The 24,463-nt window shown below is 39.2% G+C and overlaps 2 protein-coding genes across 5 annotated transcripts in view; one reads left to right on the top strand and one right to left on the bottom strand.

Annotated features, from left to right (window-relative positions):
• Window positions 1-24,463, top strand: part of cntn3a.1 (contactin 3a, tandem duplicate 1) — a 284,181-nt gene that overhangs the window by 65,724 nt on the left and 193,994 nt on the right. The gene's annotated exons all lie outside the window — the stretch shown is intronic.
• cntn3a.2 (contactin 3a, tandem duplicate 2) overlaps window positions 981-24,463 on the bottom strand; it is a 35,021-nt gene continuing 11,538 nt past the window's right edge. The window contains exons 9-23 of one of the 4 annotated variants that reach the window (XM_069689051.1): window positions 24,154-24,290; window positions 21,373-21,502; window positions 20,725-20,875; window positions 20,310-20,437; window positions 18,836-19,005; window positions 17,424-17,541; window positions 13,027-13,185; window positions 11,372-11,521; window positions 11,210-11,280; window positions 10,357-10,591; window positions 9,775-9,884; window positions 8,307-8,493; window positions 7,400-7,512; window positions 6,499-6,667; window positions 981-5,391 (exon numbers count right to left, since the gene is read on the bottom strand). In XM_069689051.1, coding sequence (XP_069545152.1) covers window positions 5,294-5,391; window positions 6,499-6,667; window positions 7,400-7,512; window positions 8,307-8,493; window positions 9,775-9,884; window positions 10,357-10,591; window positions 11,210-11,280; window positions 11,372-11,521; window positions 13,027-13,185; window positions 17,424-17,541; window positions 18,836-19,005; window positions 20,310-20,437; window positions 20,725-20,875; window positions 21,373-21,502; window positions 24,154-24,290 — 2,126 coding nt within the window. In that variant the 3' untranslated portion in view covers window positions 981-5,293. Of the gene's footprint in view, window positions 5,392-6,498; window positions 6,668-7,399; window positions 7,513-8,306; window positions 8,494-9,774; window positions 9,885-10,356; window positions 10,610-11,209; window positions 11,281-11,371; window positions 11,522-13,026; window positions 13,186-17,423; window positions 17,545-18,835; window positions 19,006-20,309; window positions 20,438-20,724; window positions 20,876-21,372; window positions 21,503-24,153; window positions 24,291-24,463 lie in introns of all 4 variants that reach the window. The other 3 variants (XM_069689049.1, XM_069689050.1, XM_069689048.1) reach the window with 3 other exon arrangements.

Below are 24,463 nucleotides of genomic sequence, written 5' to 3' on the forward strand. Positions count from 1 at the left end.
TATGGTCGTCTGTGTACCCACTCAATGCACTGACACTGCAGACACAGTCCTATGTTCTGCCTCACCCCATCCAGCCTGACCACAGTGATGCACCAGCATGTTGGTACCATCAGGGGGCAGTGTTGACATTTGCAATCTGCAGCAGCAACCGTACAGCATCTGCTGCGTTGGGAGAAGTAATGTACACCAATCATGTCTTAGCCAACAAGAGATGTCTATATCCTATCTGAATCCAAAGCAATATGCAGTATTGAGGTAAAGATGCATCAGCTGTGGGTATACTGATCATAATACATTTCCTTTGGTGTCTGGTGCAGAAAGACTTTACAAAGGCCCAGTTTTGTGATTCGGTGGTCAATAGCATGTGAAGCGCAATAGTCAAAGTATTGACACACCAGCTCATTATGGATGATCTGTGGTGTGTCGGAAGAAACCTCTCTTTTCTTCACTTCCCTTTCCTATTGATCTCTTCACAGGGTCCTCTCCCTCTTATTATCTTAAAAGCATCTCTGCAACACTGGTTCAATCAATATTTCACAGTAGCTTTCCGTGTCATTCGCTTGTTTTAGAGGAAGGCATCCGAACTTCAGCAGATACACGCTCTAAAAATCCAAACAAGATGAATCCCTATTCTTTGGAAAAGCTACAGAACAAAGCTTGTGTATCTCATGTGATGTTAGTATTCAAAACATTTTAACATCAATGATGATAAGGCTTATTATATTATATAATACAATTAGTATATGCTGCAAAACCCTTTTTGGATGTGTTCTTTATCCACTGAACAGGACATTACTGCTGCCATTTACTCCCATTTATATGCTTTTTCATAATATTATGCATTTTATAGCTTTGATGGTGCCCCAAGGCACCACTCAAATTCTTCCTGCAGTAAAAGACACTAAAACTGCTGATGCTGAAAATGACACCATCCCACACATAATTCAAAAAAAAGAGGAAAAAAACTCCAAGACAAAATCCTCAGTGAATTGTTTTTATTAACTCCCTCATTTAGAAAACACAGATGCACCAAACGATATCATACATGCACGGCTTCAGCATATCAAGATCAGCTGATGACTTTTCAATGTGAAAACATTACTGCCACGATCTCACGGAGATCACCTGGACATTAAAATACTGAGGAGTCACAACAGAAAGGCCAAGCGTTGTCACCCAGAGCTCCAATTGTCAACCTTTACGGAATTACAAATTGAAGGAAACCTATTTATTTTCTGATCAATTTTGCCTTTTCTGAAAATTGTGAAGCTGTATTGGTATAAAAAAAAAAAAGACAAAAAGTAGTGATAGATGGCACTTTTTGTATTATCCACTGTGCACTGGCCAACTACCTTGTAACAGGTAGTGTTTGTGTCACTGCACCAAAAAGGCTGTGTGTGATAGCAGCTGCTTGGAAATGTTTCTCTCTGCTCATGTATTTTTCAGACTCTGGGCTTGACTGAGAATCACAATTGGAAGTAGGACACCACAGTTTGGTCTCCCAACAGGGGGTTGTTGCTTCAAGTCACAACAAAATACATACAGTATGTAGTTATACTGTATGAAATAGATACGAGATTTCAGTGAACTGGCTTTACAAGGAGCAAACAATGGCTCTTCATTGTTATTTCAAAACAACACTTGACCTTTGTGCAGAATTTTTGGAAGAAAAAAAAACCCAGGAACCATATCAACATTAAAAAAAGAGAAAATCAAAGTCAAAACATCTCCACAGTACTGATACATTACAAAACAAAGAGGCTGGCAATGCTTTCTGTGTAGCCAAAAACACAAGTTCATGAACTGTGTAATCCTGTCTTTTTTTTTTTTAGTTCATGTAATCAATAAATCAGCCAGAAAGATGCATTTCCTGTGTAAACATCTGATAACCATGACGATCTGTGATGAAATAATGAATACAGATTGACCACACAAAAAGCCACAAAAACAAGAAAACAGGATTCAAAGACAGCTCTCAGTTAGTTATCAACACTTGTCGGGGGAAGAAGAAAACCCTTTTTGTCTTCGTGTTTATTACGAGCTTTTCTCCAGCAAGATGCACCTGTCGTGGCTTTGGATTCAGGAGCTTATTTTTTCTCCAAACTGTTCCTTTGCTCAAGTAATCCACGGTACAAAAAAAACAACCCAGACATTTGTACTCCTCCCTTGGTCAAACTCGTTTTTTTCTACCTCCCATATTGACCTTATACTAATATATTTTAATGTCCGCAATGCTTCAGCTGGCTGGAGTCTTGAACCACAGTTAAGTACAAAAAATGACTTTAAAGTATTTCTTCTCCAAATAGCAGAATGGTCTTCTTGAGAACACTTGTCCATGACACCGTAGGCTAAGGTAATAACCATCCCGTGCACACACACCCTTCCTAGTGTCATCTTGATGGGATTGTCCTAATTTAGACTTCCCTAAATCCTGATATATTAGTCTTGTGTGGGTGTCATTAGTGCCATTACTCCTATGCCCTTTTCCCACAGAAACCCCTCAGGCCTGCTCTAATTTATTAAGATGTTTTAATGTCTGCTAAATCATGGCACATATCAGGCTTTCCATTCATCAAGTCAGACGGTTAAATAGACCCTTGTGTTCTGTGCTGACACATTTCTGATCTATCCTCTCCTGCCATTTCAGAGCAGTTGAAAGATAGAGTGAAGCAGGTCTGAATACCTGAGCAGCGGGGGTTTGCAGAAATACATAAATAAACAATGACAACACATAGCACATAAAAAAAAGCCAATACAACTGACAACAAAGGACAGATTCACAATGTATTAAAACCCAGCTGACCATACAATTAGCCAAATAATGTCTAAGCTGGTGGGTAGATTTCAATTATTATCAGACTGGCACAATTGGCAGCGCTTTAAACCTCCTGTCCCAACTGTAATGGCTGATGATGCACATTGACTGGCACTGGCTGTGCGTTGCACAGATGGATGTACACTGGGGATGCAAGTACTGATTAGTTTCACTACTGATGAATCAGTCAGTTGTATTTCCTATTTGTCGCATAGAAAGCAGTGAAAAATGCACATGACTATTTCCCCGAGCTCGAGGTGACATTTTCAGATTGTTATTTTGTCTGATTTACAGTTGCAACACCCAAACATTTTGAGTTATTTTTAATTGTAGATTCTGATTAGTTAGCAGGTATCCCTTTGTTTGTTATTTGTGTTTGTTTAAACTGGTTTGACAAAATAAGCTTAACTCAAGCGGTATTCTGGAGCTTCTAACCACAACACTTAATTAAAGAGCAGTTGGGAAATCCCCTTTTTAATTTTGTTATTGATAGGTCAAAGAATCTATACCACCCTCCTCTGTACATTAACTATGGAGCCACTGCCAGGTTACACTGTAAAAAAAAACACATTTTGTACGACATGTGCACCCTGGTTGAAAGGCAAAAATGTTTAAAGCCGTCAAGAGTGTGGGGTGAAATATTGTTTAAATATGGCACATATTGTCAGTCTTTCACTGAAGACATTGTTTCACTCGGTTGTAAACAAAGAAAAGAGTTTGAGGAAAAAATTCAAACCAGGTTTACTTTCTCACCTCCACATGCCCGGCAAGTCACAGTGCGAAGTGGGTGTGAAGTGTGTGTTGAATTGTCAGCTTTGGATAATTTAGAGAAAGTGGTGGGAACAGCACCCCTAATACTGATGCTGGAAAGGTCTTACAACCACTTCTAGTACACAACCAAGTTAGAAGCTGCTGGAAGTTGTATTTATGAATTTTGGACAAAGTCAAGCGAGCTGTTTCTCCCCACGTTTAATGTTAATGCTAAGCTAAGCTAATTGACTCCCCGCTCCGGCCCCATTAACATGCAGACATTAGAGTTGCATCAATCTTCTCTTTGAACTCGGCGAGAGAGTGCGTTACTCCCAAAAACGTGGACTCATCCTTTAAAATGGGATTTTAGAACTAGGAAGGATCTGAACTCTCCTGTAGCCTGATAATCAGACTGAATAGCGTTTTGTTTTCACTTCATGCACTGGAAGGTCAGTAACAAGCCTAAAACATTCAGCCCAGCCTTGTGAAAGGCACCCATCCCTCAGATCAGCTGTTTGGTGCCATGTTGCCTAGCAACGCAAGCAGCAGGGATTTCAAGATACAGAAAGTTTGTCATGATATTACTCTAAAAACTGGAAAGTGAGATAAAAACGATATATCCGACCTTATTTTGATTTCCTATATTCGATTGTTGGCAAAGCGGGATAAGAGTTGGATTTAATGAAGGTTAACAGATTGTAATGCAGCGTACACCCTGTTATGTATTACACTTTAAAATTTAAAACGGAGAGAAGCAACAAATTGTCCCATTGAGATGCTGGAACCAGTGAATATTTGGCATTTTTTTTCCTTGATACGTGACTTAAATGATTTCTGTTAATAATAAATCATTTTTTAGTTGATTATTTCGGCGCTAGAGTTGGGAAAATGAAATACAGTGGCAGCTGTACACCTCTGCCACTACTACCGTATGCAGGCAAATGTAATCTCGGTGAATGCAGTGGAAATCCAATCCACCAATCAGCGGGCTATTACAATAACTAGTCTGAGGCATTAAAACCTTTAGGAGCCTTCATGGTACATTCAGCTCTACACAATCAAATGATAAAAAGTAAATGGCTATGAGGTGTTTTATGAGTTTCATCTGGGACACAACCACCTTTTAATGGCGCACGTAAAGACGGAAATGGCTGCAGTATGTTCCGAAACACAAAGTATCTCTGACCAGTGTCTATAAGCGACGCCGTTACAAGAATCTCCAAAGGCACGGGCGAGGGTGAATGAACGTGTTCCTACTCTATAATTTTGTTGTGAAGAGGAAAACTGAAAATTCAGAAATAATAATAATAATAATTTCATCAGGGCCCTACCCAAGGTACACTGAGACCTTAAAAATAAGAAACAGTGAGGAAAGCATTAGGCTATCTTAACAACAACAACAAGAAGGCTGAAACCACTTTGGCACATGAATGGAAGTAAGGCATCAGTATCATTCTAGAGTCAAAAAAAGAGTTGAAATGGTGCATTGTTCACAACCGGCAAAAATGCCAAAATAGACCCATGTTTACAAAATAAAATAATGCAAGCGTTTACTGATAATAACTGTCTGACAGCACGCTCCACTCTTGCGCTGCATAATAAAATAACACAAAACAATATGTGGTAATTTCTTTAAAAAAAGAGAGAGACAAAACTCGGCCACTTTCACAAATTAAAGGAAATAAAATACCAATACTGAATGTTGAAAAACAGAAGTTTGTCATTTTGTCACAACGTTGACCTGAATGTAGATATTGCGATGGTGAGGAGCAGGGAGAGAGGAGGGATGTCAACACTCTGGGCCTTGGAGCCACGGGCACTCATACCTGCAACACACACACACACACACACACACACACACACAAAACACATTAAAGCACCAACACTTCAGCTGACATCCTTCGAAAATACAGATTTGTAATTTTAACTTAAAGCTCTTTGCGGTATAAACTGTGTACTCAACCAAAAACAGATAAGTAAATAATGTTTTGGCTGAAAATAAGATACTTTTTAAAACATTAAATATGCATATTGATATTTCACAGGGGAACTGAAACTGTGGTAAAAACTAATTTACGTCTTGACTTTTCACTGCGCTTGGAAGTAATAAATGTATTCAGGGAATTGGGTGGTAAGGAACCAGGACCGTGATGCTGCTTGCGCTCACTGCTGGTTTCTCATGACATGATATACGTGAGCCAATAAGCTCTTACAGACTGTTTCCCTCTAATATACACATAAAACCTTGTACTGGATGAAAATATACTTATTACTGATGAAAAAGAAATTATGTGAACCACTTTTGATATTTCAGAGATACTAGTTTCTATAAACACCATGTTCTGTTTTGCCCACATATTTTACTTTGAGCTATCGACAGACTTTCAAGGAAAATGTAATTCATTTTTCAAGTGAAATTTAAAAGAAAAGCCAGCATGGAGTTCTATCTCTCTCAGCTGCTGTTTTCAGAGATTCAAAACAGAGCTTCCACAATGCAAAGTAGCTTTTAGAGCTGAAGACGAGCCCCCCTGAAGTCCCACAGCACAGTAATAGAATCTAGTAAAAGAGCGAGACAGCGACAGAGATGGATTGCGCTGCATATTTCAGCAAAATATAAACCCAGAAGAGCCCAATGGAGGTGGCTGGGGACGTGAGTAATGGTGAGTCAATGGAGGACAAAATGTCCCTGTCAGATTTAAGAATTGTTAAGTGACTTTATTTACAAAAGTAGGTAAATATAACCAAAAAAGGGCTGAGATATTGAGTTCTCAGTGAATGTATATGTCAAATGTCATTCTTCTGTGTTTCTCTGGCGCATGAAGGCATCAGCACATTTCAAAAGCACAAGAGCAAGCCAAACTCACGTTATTCCTCTAACTTTCTATTTTTAACCATATAACCAAAACTTGATAAAACTTCAACACCGAGCTTACTTAGTTGGTGGATTCGTACGGGATCCGATGCCGGGCCCAGTCCTCCTTCGCTCACTGTCTGAATGCGGATGATGTAGTCGTCGTCCTCCTCAATGAGGGTCAGCTCTGCTGTTGAATTGGCTGTTGTGAGTGTGTTTACCTCTTTGTGTCTCTGTCTCCTGTATGACAGCTGAATGGAGGAGAGAAACAAGGTGGGTGAGACATTGTAAATATGTATTCTAACAGCCTGACAGCTTGGAGGTAAGGTCCATGCTTTCACCCAGTCTGATACATAATAAGGAGAGCGCAGACCTCCCCCAAGGCCAATAGTCCACTCTGCTATGAAATACAAATCTGCAACTGCTATATATATATATATATATATCTGAATATATTTCCAAAACTATTAGAATGATGTCAAAATGAGTTTCTGCTGACACCTCAGCTGTTGTACCTTCTTCTCCGGTTCTCCCTTATGAAACCAGTGTCCCTGAGTGCTCCATAACGACTGCATGCTGTATTCAGTTTGAGAATGTATATGTGTATCCTAGAGGATTACTGGTACCCGTGAATGTGGATTATGATATGGAGTCATGGTATTTCTAGAATAGCCTTTGTTTTGTCACCATTTAACTTCACTACAATCTACTGGGTTTAAAGATGTATGGCTTTTAGTAGGCCAAATGCAAGCAATATTAAGAAAAGTGACAAAAAAAAATGTGTGGATCTGCCCTGTGATTCAGATCCAAACTATGAGTTATAGGTTTACATAAATATGTTAACCAAGTTTCAGGAAAATTAGGACAGTAGTTTTTAATCCTGCTGACAAAAAAACAAATAAAAGAAAAAAATGAACTCATATCCTCCATGGCGGAGGTAATAAACATGATACTGTGAAGCATATTGAAAGAGTAAAACTCACTTGATAGCCTGTAACTTCGGACTCTGAATCCATCGCCACCACAGGTTCCCAGTAAAGAGACAGTTGAGGGCCAATTAGGGTCCATTCAACATTCAACGGCGGCTGGGCTGGCGCTGCATGATATAAAAATAATTAATTTCTATATGTCAGTGCAGAAACATATTACTGTCACATCAATATATTACAGTTATATTATTTCTCCTTTGGGATAAGGTTACTTCCAAGAATGAGATTAGAAGATATTGTTATTGTCATTTGATTTGTGTGATATGATAATGCAAACATGCCTCAACACATATTATTTATTTTAATTTTGTATTAATTGCAACACAAAAAGACAATCCACTAAGGGAATAACACAAAAACAACAAGAGCAGTCGATACAGGGCAGTTACAAGTTGTGTTAGGTGTTGTGTGAGTTGATGTTAATATGCTGTTGGTGTTAGTGTAGGCTTTGTCTGTCTGTGTGTGTGTGTGTGTGTGTGTGTGTGTGTGTGTGTGTGTGTGTGTGTGTGTGTGTGTGTGTGTGTGTGTGTGTGTGTGTGTGTGTGTGTGTGTGTGTGTGTGTGTTGCAGGTATGAGTGCCCGCGGCTCCAAGGCCCAGAGTGTTGACATCCCTCCTCTCTCCCTGCTCCTCACCATCGCAATATCTACATTCAGGTCAACGTTGTGACAAAATGACAAACTTCTGTTTTTGCATAATTTTTGATGGAGGAGGATATATTTTTCATAGAGAAGTAATCTATTAGAAGGTTTTTCCAGTGTGTAATGTGCATGTCTCAACACATATTAACCTTCTCCTGCATTGCAGAGAAACCCAAGAAGTCTTTATCAAAACCCCAACAGGCATTAGTGTGGTTACAAAATCAAAAAATCCGGAAGAGCGGTCTGGTGTGCTGCAACTTACGTGGCTTTTTGGTGGTGACATTGATGGCAGGAAGGAATGGGCCGGTGCCTGCTGTGTTAAAGGCGCTGACTGTTAGGAAATACTGCGTGTTTCCCGCCAAGCCGCTCACTGTGACTGAGGTTTGGTTCCAAGGCACGCGAACCTTCCCCATGGTCTCTGGTTTAGTGTCGTCTTCCCAGTATACCACCTGTGTGACACGGAGAGCAAGTCATTTGGAATATAACGGTGATGTATAGCATTTAGATTAGAGCCACATCAGTACTTTGTATCACATGAAGCACAAAATAAGTCTTTGAGAGAAATGATGAACACCTCTAACTGTAACCTCTGAAGAGAGATCATAGTTTTCTTCCACCTTTTCATATAATAGTACTGGTCATTTTTGTGTATTATTCAGATACCAGTTACAGAATGGTACAACAATTTAGGGCAATTAATTATAATTTCCTTTATTCCAGATTAATCTACTGATATGTTTTATGAATTTGTTAATGATTTAATTCATAAAAATTAAACAATAATAAAAAAATGTCAAGCCCAAGGTGACACCATCAAAATTCTTATTTTCTCTAAACACTTTAAAGTGGAAAAGTAGTAAATACTTACTGGCTAGAAGCAAAGACCAGTAAAACACATTTGATTGATCAATTATTGAAATTAACAATCAAGTTTTTTTCTTTAGTTGCTTGACAATTTTTTTTTTTAATTATTGTCTGATTGTTGTAACAATCCGATACATCAGTGTTGGGTAATATGGTATGAAATATTTATTTCTCCACTAATGAAAATCTGTCTGAATCTGATGTTGACTTCACAGATATGAAATAGCACAAAAGCTCAATTTCCTGCACGGAAAATATTGAAACTACTTTGGCTTCATTGAGGAGAAGAATAACAACAACATCTTACATTAAAGCCCTTTGATCATTTTGATTATTCCGTCAGAGGCATGCAGACGAGGCAATCAGGCTGCCCCAGTTTTTGAAGGTAACATAGAATTGCAATCACCTAATTTTGGTTTAAAATGTAACGTTTTAATATTCCTATTTTATTTAGAAAACAATACCACGAACACAGATCGATCCCCTGCTTTGTTCTACTGTACATTTTTACCGTTTTCAGCATTTTCTGTGTGGTGTGATTGCATTTGTTGGAATTCTGACATGAGCCCTGGTGTAGCTATCATGAAGCTTTGTATCATGATATCCCACAAATGTAAGCAACATGAAAAGGCACGCGGACAGGCAATTTTCTTTTGTTCTCTTGAAAACACTCTGACATGTTTTCCTGTCGTGTTGGTACAAATAACTGTATAATTTTGGCCTGAACATTCGCCCAACTGAAACACCCATTTCCATGGCGACACCGAGTTTGGAAGTGATGTCTTTGAGGTACAACAGGGGTGATGACAAGCATTTGGATCGTGCTACGTGTGATTTCTATTTCCATTTAAAAGAGTAAAATGTACCTCATAGCCCAGAACCCTTTCAGGGGTGAAGGAGAGAGCCTGCCAATTCACCTCAATCTCAGAGGCTGAGACACTTCTGGCCCAAACTCCCGCTGGCATCCCACTTGGCTCTGAAAACAGACAACAGGAGACTGAGCAGTGCCGCTGTCTCCCAACAGCACAGAGACAAGCAGAACAAATCTCTTCAATTTTTACATTTATAACTGTGCGGCATTCTCGTTGATCTCTGCTCAGATTAATCATCGCACACAGGTGCTACACTACACACTGGCCCCCTCTCAGCACGCTGAGAGTTAGCATAGATCTAAATGCCAAGCGTTTTTTACTTTGGCACAGCCATTCAAACGAGTGGTGATATTTGGAGGCAGGCTGCCTATTCTTACATAAATGTGTTGCAATCGTCTGCCGTTTTTTTTTTCCAACTTGTAAAACGATTTTAACAGATGTATTTTCCTGCACGTCTCATCAATCTCAGCCCCATTCAGTAGATGAAATAAAACCACTTTCATGATCCTTGTCCCTTTTAAAAGCAGAAAAAGCTGGGCAGCTTTGCAGAGATCCCGCTCTCGTCCATTCCTTTACCTGTCTCTGCAGAGTAGATGGTGATCACGGCGCTGAAGGGACCTTGTCCTTTGCTGTTGTAAGTGCCAACCTTGACATGAAATGGAGAGAAGGGAGCGATGCTGTCGTTGCGGTACACGTAGCGTGAGGCTCCGGGGGCAGAGGTGGCCACGTGAGTCCAGGTAACTTCTCCGAAGGCGCGGAAAGCAATGATGTAACCAAAGCTCTCACCATTCTGTAGTTCTTCGGGAACAGGCTGAGAGTGAACACAAAACTATAGTGATATTAAAACATATACAAACCACTCACGTTCACACCACCGCTGGGCTCACACAATCACCACCGATTCTCACGGTGCCAAACGAAGTGCATGACCCACAAATTGGTTTTGTGACCCACCTGATAATATGAAATAAGCAGCAAAATGCCATTTAAAAAAAATCTATGCTCATTACAGAAATCCCTGGACCTTTTAAAAGGTAACGTTATTCTTCATTTAATGAAATGAGAAAACTCAGACAAAGATAGTTTCGCACCTTTTGACTTCTGAAAGATCAACATTATTTTTCATCTACCTGACTGGTTTACTTCCTTTAATTCATCACACACACCAAACCTCATAAATGACAACTGTCAAATTCCATGTTATGTATACTTTGCGGGTGCCTTATATGCAGACTCTTTAACTGAGAAATTACAAGAACGGCAGCGCCAGACATCAATTGACCCCAAATTTATGACACCCACCCACGAGCCAAACAGAGCAAGGGCTTTGATTTAGCGAGAAATATTACACACCTCACTCAAGGATAAAAAAAAAGTCTGACTACAGTTAGTGTGAATAACAGACTAGAACATAAGACTGATGACTTACCTCCCACGTGATGACCAGTTCAGATCTGCTCCCACCTCCTCCACCCACATCCCCTGGTGCTGCATCTGGAACTACAAAACAGAGACATCTCGCTATAAAAACAAGTAATAAGACTGTATGAAAAGAAATTCTAGTGTAAAAAGTTAAATGCATTAACTGTACCTGCATCCTCTGTCCTGGTCTTGACAGACACGGGGCTGGGTTCTCCAATTCCAACACTGTTTTTGGCCAATACCCGAAACTCATACTCGACCCAGGCATTGAGGTCGACCACAGTGGCTGTCAGTGTGTTCCCGTCGATTACCTCGGGGACTGGAAAAATTTTTTTATACACACAAGTTATACACAGTTATTTGATTTTGTGTCTTCACCGCCAAAGGTGTTGCTCCTAAATGCTAAGGAAAGGTGAAATGCAAAGTACAATGTGAAGGTAAGGTAAGACCGTAAAGGAGTTACCTGTCTTCAACACACAGGGTCATAAAGAAATGTTCACGGTAGGGATGTCCTGACCCGATCTCAAAGATCACAATCAGGGCCAATCAAAGCCTTTTGTAAGTGATCAGCACGGGCTGTACTGAGATACATTTAGTCCCGATCCTTTGCTTTACTGTCGCACGGTGTCATAAATGGAGAGCACAATTTGTGTTAGGATGCAGATGTGCACTCTGACATGTGGCATACGTGAGGCTGTAATGTGCGCAGTGTGTTAAAAAACGAAAGCAACACAGCGGCCACTTGTAATGTCTGTGACACCAAAGTAACAGAGTGGTGTTAAATACTACTAATTTGATAAGGCACCTAAAATAATAATAAACACTCAACGAAAAACAGCAAGTTTACTCGGGTAACTGTGGATGTTAAAATTAAGCTATAATAACGTTTCCAAAAAAGTTGGGACACTGTGAAAAATGTAAACAAAATCTTAAATAAAAAATAGACAACATATCAGATGATGAAACTGAGAATTTTGTTTGTTTTATGAAAAATAAATGCTCATTTTGAGTTTCCAAAAATGGGGTTGCATTACACTAATCTAAAGTGGTATTGTGATTATGACACCCAACACCCATTTATAATGACATATTTTAGTTTGTTTACTTGGTTATTTTGTTTTTAGATAACATTAAAACCAGTGCTTCTGAAAATATTTTTGTTTGTTAAGATCGTTATTTTATAAAAAAATAAATAATCAAAGAACAGCTTGGGTGCAGGCAATTTTTTTTTCATAATGCACTGAAGTGCTACTTCACTGTCAAGCCTATACATTGGATTGATTTTGATCATTTTAAGTGCGCCCTGTGCAGCTGTATTATCCAGGAAAATACAAGTATCAGATTGAGACTTGTTATCAGCAGATATTCAGCAAAAAAAAAACAAACCAAAGTCATAGGGACATCATTCAAACCCTACCCACATCATCTTGAAACTTGTATCAACATTTTTGTTTGCTACGTCGGGGCAACATTGACTGTCAGTGATATCCCCCATCACCTTTTCAGTTTGTATGGGTAAATTGTTAGCAAACAGTTACCATGAATACATGCATTCAACCTTTGCAGAACCAGATGTCAGCAGAACAGATCAAAAGGGTAGCGGTTTTGACTGTGGTATGTGTAAAAATGACCTCTAGATCTCTTGAGTAAGACCCCAAATTCCTCCCATCTCCAGAGCCCTGGCTCTGTAGCTGACCCTACGCTCTGATCTCCCTGCCAAAGGGGCTGGAGAAATAACACAACTTCCCTGTGGGGGATCTGTGAATTATCTCGATATCTTCGCATGTGCTATAAGATGAAAGTTCATCTTCAAGTGCTGTGTACCTGTGTTAACCCTCTGCCAGCCCACAGTGAAGGGAGTTCTGGTCTGGATGAGGTAATTGCTGATGGGGCTGCCGTTGTCCCTGCCGGGGCTCCACGCCAGCTGGGCTGTGCTGTCTGTCACCTCCTCCACCGTCACCGAGTCTGGGGGACTGGGGGGGCCTGGATCAATCACAGGAACAGACACTGTGAGGTATTCGCACATGCAGAGGCGGAGAAGACGCGACAGCACATTCTGCAAGGCAAACATGAGCACCACATATATTTGCATAAAAGAAGACAGCGGCCTAAATGACACTGCTGTAAAGCCTATATATCTTGAAATCACCATTAGCAAGAGAACATTTTGAAAGAGCTTTCAGTTGAGAAAAAGTAATGCCCTTCACAAGGAATTAAAAAAAAGTTAATTTAAGATTTATCCTCCAATATTCACCCAACTTGTAATCCTTCCCTATCATGGTCCTACTGGTAATTGATCGATGAAACAGCAGACGTTAGTAGATGCAGAGAGTAAAATTAAAAGGTAAAAGATGAAAAAGGGCCTCACAGCCCAGAAGAACCAGCTTTATCATTTATTTTCATTATCCCACCAATTAAGCGGTGTGATGTTTTACTTTAGCCTCTTCCACTGTTTCCTGTTCTAATGAACGTGTTGGCTCATCAGAAATAATAGACCACTAGAGAGCTGTGAGACAGGCCACAGGATAATAATGCCCCTAGCTCGGCTCACACTCCTCACCAGCTCTGAAGTGGCTTCTGATCTGAAGCCAAATACTCTAATTATCTAAGTGTTAAATGATTACTTTTATATACAATCAATGCTCTGCGAACACAAACAGATGATTTTGTGCTTATAATTGTGCTATGTTCAATATGTATAAAGATTTATCAAACTACAATCATGGTGCATTCCCAACAAAGTGCTGAGGTACTTTTTGTTTTGTTTACAAAAGCCTTGAATGTACTGCCCTTATATATTTGGCCTTAAAGCCATGGCTTTAAAGATATTGATCTTTGTAAAACTCATTAGCAGCTCTTGATAACCCAAAAAACAACAACTTTAATACACTGGCCTCATTAATACATATTAACGGTGCACACGATCAAGGATCAATTCCTTATCCTCTTAATTATATTTCATTGGCTGAGGCAAGAGGGTGCCGTCAGTGTCTCGAGGGTGTTCAAGTAATCTGTTATTAATATGGACAGACTATCTGGGCTTTTATTTTGAACTTGGCAGAAGGTAAAATTAATATCTGGCTGTATTTACAGACACTGCAATATTAATTTGATCAGAGTTTAATATTGTAAAAATTGTTTGAAATTATTGTAAAATGTGCAGTCACTCATGTCACGTGTATTATTATATCATAAAAGAGATTAAATAACACTGATAAAACACCTAGTAGTGCAGTGTTGTATTGACTGTTGTGAGGTGTATCTCTCTTTATACCGGATTGACACTGATGATGCAACTGTCAAATGATGACAAGTGCTCACCAAGTGGTCCGAATGCTAATAACCATGATGTTATCCTTACACGCTGACCTTCTCTATAACCACCATCACCACCCGGTGGAGTGTTTGTGACGCATCATGGAGGGGCATCTAAAACATTTTCCACTGCCATTGTAGAAAACAAGAACCCAAATTATCACTCAAGAGTCTTTGTGGCAGGAGTGATTATCATTGACCTTCAGTGCTGCGAGAGGAGAGAAGCGAAACAGCATTGGAAATAACACCTTGCAAAATTATTGAGCAAGCTAATATACATGATTAAAATATGTCTATTGCCAGTAACAGCAATAATCATATTGACTGCGTGTGTGATCGTAAATGTCCGTATGTGCAGCTACAGTCGTAGTGACATAATCACCGTATAGAGAGACCTGCATTATTCCCATTGTTCTTTTAGCATTAAAGTGGCATTTCTGAGTATATGTAACTGCAGCCGGAGAGGGAAGGGACATTCTGCCTTCATGTTTTCTCACCAGTCTCTCACAGCACACAGCCATGCAAATAGTTTGGATTTCATTTGTCAAGGTTTTGAGATATTCTCAAAGATTTCTGCCTCCTCAATAGAAAAAGAGGTAAATGGGATTAAAAAATAAAAATAATTACATCTTGAGAAATGAAAAAATAAATAAATAAATAAACAGAAAGAAAACCATCTCTTTCTGGATTCAGTATTCTCATTGCTTTGAATAACCCACACAACCTGAGACAATTTCGTGAGAAAAAGTAGTTTCAATGAAAACAGCGTGTTCCACCGAGTTTCCAGACAAGGATGTACAGTATTTCTGATGAGATGAGAGTTGGTGGAGAGGAACTAAATGCATTTACACAAGCACTGTATTTACATTTTGAGGTTACTTGTATTATACTTGACTATTTCCATTTTATTCTAGTTTTCGTTGACTTCAACTTTACCACATTTCAGAGGGAAATAGTGTAATTTTTAGTCCACCACGTGTACGTCAAGTACAGCTACTTCTAACTTTACTGTTTAAAGAACAAAGCTAAAGAGACAAAAGATATTTTCATCATGTTCTTTCATCGTGTGTTTAAAGTGTGAATTATCCAATATGCCACAAATTTGAGAAAAATAATTTTAAGAAAAAAATAATTTCTGCAGGATGAATCATTTCACGATGACTCCCACAAATGATTTCACAACCAAATGGTTCCCAGTCATGAGTTTGCGAACTCATCTACCTACAATAATAAAATGCTGCTTACACACTGATGCATCAGTGTAAAAATTCTCATCATGTCTCCCATAATAATATACAAGTCAGAACGCCATTTTTCTGACATTACACGAGTAGGATTACATATACAGGGATTTTCCTGTCATGAAGTATCTTTTACTTCATTAAAGGATAGCTTCAGTAACTGGATATTGTTCATCGTGTCAGGGTGGCGGCTCAGAAAAAGATCATAACCAGAACTATGTACATGGCTTGATCCCACGAAAGGAAAGTATGAAAACATGTTTTCTAGTAATTTGGGTGACCACAGTTTGTTTGCTGGGTTGTCCACATTTTGTACACTTAATGTGGCGCTACACACTGTTTCAATGTGCTAACTGTGTCCTTCATGGGTCACAGGTAATAAAGACAGTGTGGGTTTCTAAATAGGAAAATGACTGCCCTACTGCTCACATTGAATGTTTTAATCGATATACGGCCAGTATTTGTTAAAGGTCTGCAGTAATCAAATAATGGCTTTTTTTTTGCCCTCCATGACCGGTTTCCTATACAGCTTCATGCTTTGCCGGCCAACATCTGAAGCCTTTCGATCCAAACAATGAGACATCCATGACAGCTGCCGTGAGCAGGAAGTGTAAATAATGTACCATCTGAGTCAGTCAAGTTTGTCTCCAGTCAGTATGAGGCCAATCCATTTCCCTGGCCTTGATATTGTTCCGACATGAAAAACAGCATTATTTCCACTTAATCCTCAGCCGTTTAGAAACAGGTATAACAATGCCATTTGCCTTGAAGATCTTCAACATGCCACGCTGAATCAGTGGTGGGTATCCTTACAAGAAAAAGATATGGATTCAACCATTTCAAAACTTGACACCAAAATCATCCCTCACCTCATCTGACATTTAACATATTTGCGTAGTGTCAATTTGCTGGACTATTTGGCGCATTGATTTAAGCGAGAAACATCCCTCCCCTCACTGTACATGCAATACACTCCCTGAAAAACATAACAAAAGTTATTTTGCTCTGCCCAGTGTTGCTCTCAACAATCATATCTCTCTGGAGCTATACATACTGCATGAGTGAGCACAGACAGGCATCTAAACATGCCACTGTCAAGTACATTGCAGCAATATTGAAAATTGGTTATTAAGAAGAGAGCAAGAGGGGAAGAAAAACACATCCAAAAAACAGAAAGAAAAAAAAAATCCTAGCTGGTGTTTTTTGAAGTTTTTTTACTTCATATTTCCTACAAACATCCTTGAATGCAATATACAGGAAAAGAAGCTTTCTCAGTTTAATGCAATCAAGCCACTGTTAAAGAAATAAACAGGACATAAAAACTGTGGATATGATTTTCACGAGGATATGGGTATTTTGGTCGCACTGCAATCACCGTCTGCAACAAATCCATTTGAGTTTAAAGCCCTAAGTGAACATTACACGCCCTCAGCATTCTTTGTATTCTCAGTAAAGCACATCCACAGACAGTAATGCCTTCAAAATATCTCAAACACAGCTTACAGACTACAGATATTCTTTGATTGCAGCTGCATCCATCAACTACCTTATAGTTAAGTCTAGATTTTTTAATTTCTCCCTTTTAAAAGAAGAGCCCATTAAACAACCCTGGCTGTAAGCCCTGTTTTAATTAGTGACTGCAGTGCAGAGAGGAGGTTTTCTTACCTTTCACGATCAATACCGCCACGGCTGACAGGCTCTCCACGTCCGTGTCCACCACACAAATATATTTGCCAGCATGGTAAAGCTGAATGTTCCTGATCATCAGATCTCCTGCTGTTCTCTGCTGAGGAGGAAAGAAAGCTTTATGTAGCATGAAAGATAACGGACCTTGTGACAGCTTATTAAAGAATGTAGTGAAGCATAGCTAAAGTGCAGTAAATAGCGGTTCCAAAAGCAACTGCAGATACTGTAGTTATTTTGTGAAGACTTTGCAGGTGAAAAATCAACAAAAAGTTCAGTGGAAATTTTTTAATATACCAGGTCACAAACAGCTGTTCAACATGACCACAAATGAAAAGGATCACGGCCAGAATTCACAAAAATTGAATTCAGCAAATGGGAGTTTTTGTGTCGGGCAAGATCTCGGCTATTTCACTGTGACCTTCAAGACATGTTGCACAAAACTATACAAATAAGCTATTACTACCGAGTTCAGCAGGCAGTTTTTGCTCAATTGAAGAGGGGAAAAAAAGCCTGTTTGAGTTCTCATCTGAGAGGACACCCGTAAGCAGCGAATGGTAAATTAGTAGTGAAATCGTTCTCTTGGCATTGGCAGGGAAACGTGGCAGCAGAGCCAATGTGGTTTAATTATGGAAATTAAATTCCCTGAAGCAGCAAAGTTAAGTTGATAATCTCTTTGGACTGGGGACATTCTAGCATTTCTGGGGAAGAAGTCTCTTTTCAGATAAGAACATTGTCAGTCAAACACACACAAGAATAATGGTTAATCTCAAAGGGTGTGAGGATGTTCCGAGAGTGTTTTGTCATTTGGGTCTCTGCCATGCTTTGATTCCTTTAAAAGACACCTCTAATAGTGTGTATCCCCTCCCTTTTACGAGGGGCTGTGCAGAGGGCCACGTCAAAGCAGAATTTGAAGAGAATTCCAGACCAGCCAAAGTATTAAAAATTGGATTACTTCAGAAGGTTGAGCTCGAGCAGAAGTGTTCTCAAAAAGCTGACAACCTGTCACAATGGCTGAGCAACTAGCGCATTACCTACATGATGACTTTTATGTAGGAAGTGTATTCTCACATACCGACTGCTATGTTTCCATTCACAAAAATACAATTGGAAGCTTAGAGGGTCTGAATGATCTAATAGGACTTCTTTCCAAGGAGTTTCACATTCCCACAGTTTATTGTGCCTCTGAGGAGACTTTTAGAATTGCAAAAAGGATGGTATCACACCAACTGCAGCAAAACTAACCACAGTAAATCTCTCCAAGAAATACCATGATGTCAAGCCACAAGCTGTCCCCTTTTAACTAATGGCAGGACATGGAGTGAAGCAAGATGGGAGGAGGTGCCAACTGCCCATTCGCACGTTCTGAAAAAGTATGACTGCGGGTCACTCACCCCACCCACTAGCTCAAAGTGACCATCTTCTTTGGCGATGAGCTGTCCATTGAATGCCCAGGAGAAAGAAACGTCAAGGACGGGGTCACTGGCGACCTGGCAGGGTAACACAATGCTCTCGCCCACAATGATCTCCATGTCCACGGGCCCCTGGATGATTCGGGTTGGATCTGCCCCAGACAAAAAACACATTGGGGTCATTTCTGAAGAGGAGGGTGACAATCTTGTGCAGAACATGAGGCATTTCATTGCATGTAGATGAGCAGGACTTTGTTGATTTTCTGAAACAAAGTCCCTTGATCGAACACGAAAACATGCTGTGTAATACAGTGACTCAGGCAGAGCAGTGTTGTGTATATAAAGGACAGGTCTCATGAAAGTCTCCATCAAATAATGTGTGATAACATGCAGCCTGCCACCGCTAAAATGACACAATACTCTAGGATGACACAGCTCGCATAAGCTTCTGAAATCCTGATATTACAATATTAATTACAATTACAATTATAATACACTGTGGATCAGATAAAACTTCATGTAATAGGCTGCTCTGTGCATCCAGTACAAGAAGCAGGAGCACTGCTTTAAAGTCTACTATAGAAATCATTTGGCTAAGCCTTGTGTGCTTCAAAAGCCAAGATAATGAACCTGCAGGAATCAAATAGAGAAGGTGCAACACAAAAGAAGAGGATTTGCACTCTTACATCTTACCTCAGGGATTAAAAAAAAAAAAAAAAAAAAAATCACACGTGAAAAGTGTCCCCTCAACCCTAAAGCTGGTAATAATCAATGTCTGGGTCACGTCTCTGTGTCCGTGACTGCATTACGGCTTTGAAAAATACACTAATGTAGAAAAATAACTGGCCTCGTCAGTTAGAGCGGCAGACAATATTGTTCAGCACATTCATAAAACCAATAAGAAACGCAGCGAACACTCAACTATTACTCTGCTGGAAACACATGCTTAACAATAACAGCCTTTGTAACAGCACCTCGCTAATGCTTTCATTGCTTCCACTCAGGGCACTATTATTTGTTGCAGTAAATTGTTTGTTTCAGCTGCTTTGAGAAAAAGAATGATCGAGTATTTTGTCAAAGTGCATTATTGCAGCCGATGCAAAAATGCAGCCGGACAAAGCAACTCAATGAAGATTAAACTGAGACAAGATTTTCAGGCTGCATGAAATAAGCTTTTCATTGCAATTATTAAGTCTTTTTAAACAAATACAAAATAATTATCTAAAACTCTAATGGCTGTTACTTAATTCTGCTCTGCTCTGAACAGAGACGTACCAAAGTTTTGATACACTTCTCAGAGCAAAACTTTAAGCCTGTTTATGTTTTCTACCCACCAGTTATTGACCCAAGTCCTTGCGGTACAGTAGCTCTCCCCTGCCTTAATCCATACAGAGCAATAATTTCTGCTTACTAAGTGGAGCGCACAAACAGTCTGCTATTTAACAGTGGAGCTTACCGGTAACAAGGAGCCTTCCAGTTGTACTTGACATGCCAAATCTATTCCTAGCGAAGCATGTATAGCTGCCTGCATCAGACTTGCTCACGTTGACGAGTCTCAGTGTTCCATCTGGGGAAAGTGTGATCCTATAGCAGCGCACAAACAGAGACAGCAGTTTACATCCAGTAAGAACAAAGACTGATTTTAGGCTCAGAAAACAGTGATTTCTGGATTTTGTTAGTGTTCTACGAAATCATGGACGTCTTGCAGTTAAGCATTGTGTGTGTGTGTGGACTGAATATTGATAAGACTAAACAAGGCTTAAAAAAAAGCCGAGCTTGGGTGAATGATTCACCTATCCTGATTGCATTTAAAATATTTTATATTTTTGTACATTAACTCACGCAGCAACTGCGTGGTGATATGTCACTACCTGTCATTGGTGTGGATAGGCAGGTTTCCTTTCTTCCATAAGATGCTGGCGATGGGATAGGCCTGGGGTTTGCACTCTAAAGTCACTGTAGTTCCTGCCTTGGCTTTGAGCAAAGCTCTGAGGACGTTCCCTGTGAAGTCTGGAGGAGAGGCTGATGGGAAAACAGTAAACTGACTTTAGTACAAGACTGAAATCTCACAGAGCATTTGAAGCATGCTTCAGTTTGATCTGTGAAACTCATCAAATCTTAAAGTGATGGAGACAGACACTTTAAACATTTGTAATGTCAATAAAATAAATATAGGATTGAAGCAGTACTGTTGATTTTTAGTCTGTTTTCTATTTATAAAAAGAATGTGAAATGAAAACCTGAGCATATAATTCTGTAACTCTCAATCAGTTTAACTGTAAAATATCAAGTTTATTGTTCAATTCCGTATCTATCACGCCATATTCATCCTAACATCAAAGTAAAGGATAAAATGAAGGAAGAAATACATTTAAATGTGTTTGACCCCACAAAATCATCCCCACTGACCCCATTATCCGCTAATCCAGACAACCTTTAAGAATGACAGTAAGATAACCTTTAAGATTATGTGGCAACAATGATTTGAGGATTTAAGAGAGATATAAATGCCATCCTACCTAAAACCATTAGTTCAGCAGCAAAATATATGACGCCGTGTTTATTCTCAGCCACACACTGGTACATGCCAGCATCAGATAGTGTCAGCACCGACACTGACAGGACTCCGTCCTCCACATGGATCCTGTCCTGTGAAGAAAAGGATGAAAGAAAGCAATTATTGCTCAAGACTTAAAGGTAGGTTTTGCTTTGGCAGCATGCTCCAGCAAAGCTCAATAAACATTGGATCAGGTTAGAGGCAACTCAATGGGCAAAGATCAAATCAGGATTATGGGGTACATAATTAATCAGTTAGAGCACAAACCATGGTTTTGTTTTCCAAATATGGCCATGCTCATTTTCTTACCATGAACCTGTTTTAGCTTGCTGGTTGGTCCTGCTTCTACAGCGGTGATTGCAATTTTTTTTATATTTCCGCATAAATATGACGATAAACATCAGCATGGTTTCACACAAGTCCTAAAAGTAGATAAAGATTGAACTGATGAAACAAATCAGCTAAAAATAATTTACATGGTAATTTATTTATTGAAGAAAATAATCCAATATTACACATCTGAGTGTAAAAAGCATGTGAACCTCCCAGATTAGCAATTAGAGTAATATGAAAATGAAATTCAGTCAAATGATTCCAGTTAATGGGGTGATAATCAGGTGTGAATGAGCGTCCTGTTTTATTTAAAGAACAGGGAGATATCAAAGTCTGAGCTTCACAATGTGTTTGTGGAAGCGTATCATGGCAATAACAAAGGAGATTTACGAGGATGTTAGAGAAGGAGTTGTTAATGCTCATGAAACTGGAAGAGGTACAAAACCATCTCTACAGTGTTTAGACTCCCCTGTGAGACAGTCTGTGTTCAAAGGGAGGAAATTCAAGACCATTTTTTACCCTCCCCAGGAGTGATCGACCAACAAAGATCACTCCAGAAACAAGTGGTAAAAAAAAGTCCACGAGGTCAATGAGATAGCTGGGGTAACTTCGAAGCCACTAAAGGCTTCTCTCACATTGGGTAATGTTAGTGTTCAAGAGGAGAACAGGGGCCACTGCTGCTTGTCTACAGTTTGCTCCAGATCAGGTGGACAAACCGGAAGGCTATCGGAAAAATGTTTTGTAGACGGATGAGACAAATGTACAAAATAACTTTTTTACTTAAATGAGAAGAATTATGTATTGATAAAAGGGAACACTACATTCCATCATTAGAATCTTATCTCATCTGTGAAAAATGGTGGTGGTAGTATCATGGTTTGGGCCTGTTTTGCCCCATCTGTGCCTGGATGGTTTGCCATCATTAATGAAACAAATTAATTCTGACCTATGGCGGTGAACTTTTAAGGAAAATATCAGAAAATCTGTCTGTGCGTCATGCAGTCAGACAAGGACCCATAAATTATCCTCCCAAAAATAGTTTCAGTAGAATAAAGTCAATGTTTTGGAATCGCCAATTCAAAGTCCTGACCTGAATCTATACAATACAACACAGTTATCATTGTAAGGGAAAAATAGGGCCTCCTATAGTGTCGGCGTGTAAACCAGATGCATACTTGTGATTGAATGGTCACTATATCATCGTATGTGTGAAATTACAATTATATTAATGTCATTTTTTTAACATCACGTTTACATCAATACCGGATTATTGTGACACCTCTTTCACAGATAAGTAAGATCGGATAATTTTCCAATATATATTAATAACTTAGTTTTATATTTTTATCTCATTTGTTTAATTGGGTTCTTTTTGTATCTGTTTCTAAAACTTGTTTAAAATGTGATGATGTTTTAGGTCATATTTATGCAGTAATATAGAACATTGTAAAGGGTTTACAAACTTTCGAGGACCACCGTAGCTGTTTCCAAATCGAAGATCCCTCATTGAAAACTGAAATTGCAAGATTTGTGTCTGTTTAATTTAAGGTGTCCTGTTATATAATGTATTTTGTTTCTAATGTTACATGTAAGGTTTTTGCAATATACTTGTACTGTTTCATTTTCAATATCATTTTTAATTTAAACCTACACAATACAGTATGCTACAGTATTTTTTTTTTCATTATCAATGTTGGACATGTCAAAATGAAACTAGATAGTTTGAAAACTTTCATTGTAAATATCAGATATCTTACAACAGTAAAAATGTTCCTAAAATCAAAATAAAGAATGGCATTTAAAAGTGTGTTTTTAATAATAATAATAATAATAATAATAATACACTGGTTGTAGTTGGAGTCCAAATAAAAAAATGTACAGGCTGCCTCACCCTGCACATTATTAAATATTGCCAAGAAAATAAATCTCAGCAGGCCATGTTAATGTCAGCCAAGTTAAGTTAAGTTTATCAAAATAAGACTGTGTATTTATTTCTCTGGTGGTCTTGAGTAAGATGTGCTGTTATATACAGTATATTTCACAGTAGATTAGGCCCATTGTCCCTAAATCTGAAGGAGTTTAAATATGCACCATGAATAATGAAAAACAACCACTGACTCCATTCAGGTGAAATGGAGCTATTCTCTCAGGAAGTACACTGATCCACTCCCTAAGACTGTGTAATCTGCCAAGGTAAAGCAGAATAAGAGACAGTTACGCCCATGTGTCATCACTGGCACACCTCAGCAAAGCTATTTACGCACTCCTCTCATCTCACTCTGAATTACACTTTGAAAAACAGCAATGTGTTTTGCGCCAGGCTCTCTCAAATGAAAGGATGAGCCGAAGCTGGAGATTAAGTCTTTAAAATGAAACACTTGTAGGTGGCAGAAGACAGGCAGTAATTCACCTCTGAGAGAAGCTGTTGGCCGTTCTTCAGCCACGTGTAGGAGGGTTTGGGCTTGCCATTGGCTCGACACTCCCAGTGCAGTCTCTCCTCTATGGCCAGGGCCGTGTCTTTCATGGTCTGGATCCACTGAGGCTTGGCTGAGGACACAGAAATATCCTCCAGTGAAATAAATCCAACAAGAACCAGAGGACACATTTCAAGGCATTATCTCATTAAATATGATGCATCCAAAATAATTCAAAGGAGAGCATGTGTCGATCGGCAGCCGAAGTCAGTGGAAAACATAAAACGTTGGGAGAATAGTTTTGTC

This window comes from Brachyistius frenatus, unplaced genomic scaffold (genome assembly GCF_029030835.1).
Source record: "Brachyistius frenatus isolate BFR_SWC_R1_liver_20210118 unplaced genomic scaffold, ASM2903083v1 Contig_6, whole genome shotgun sequence".
Lineage (NCBI taxonomy): Eukaryota > Metazoa > Chordata > Actinopteri > Embiotocidae > Brachyistius > Brachyistius frenatus.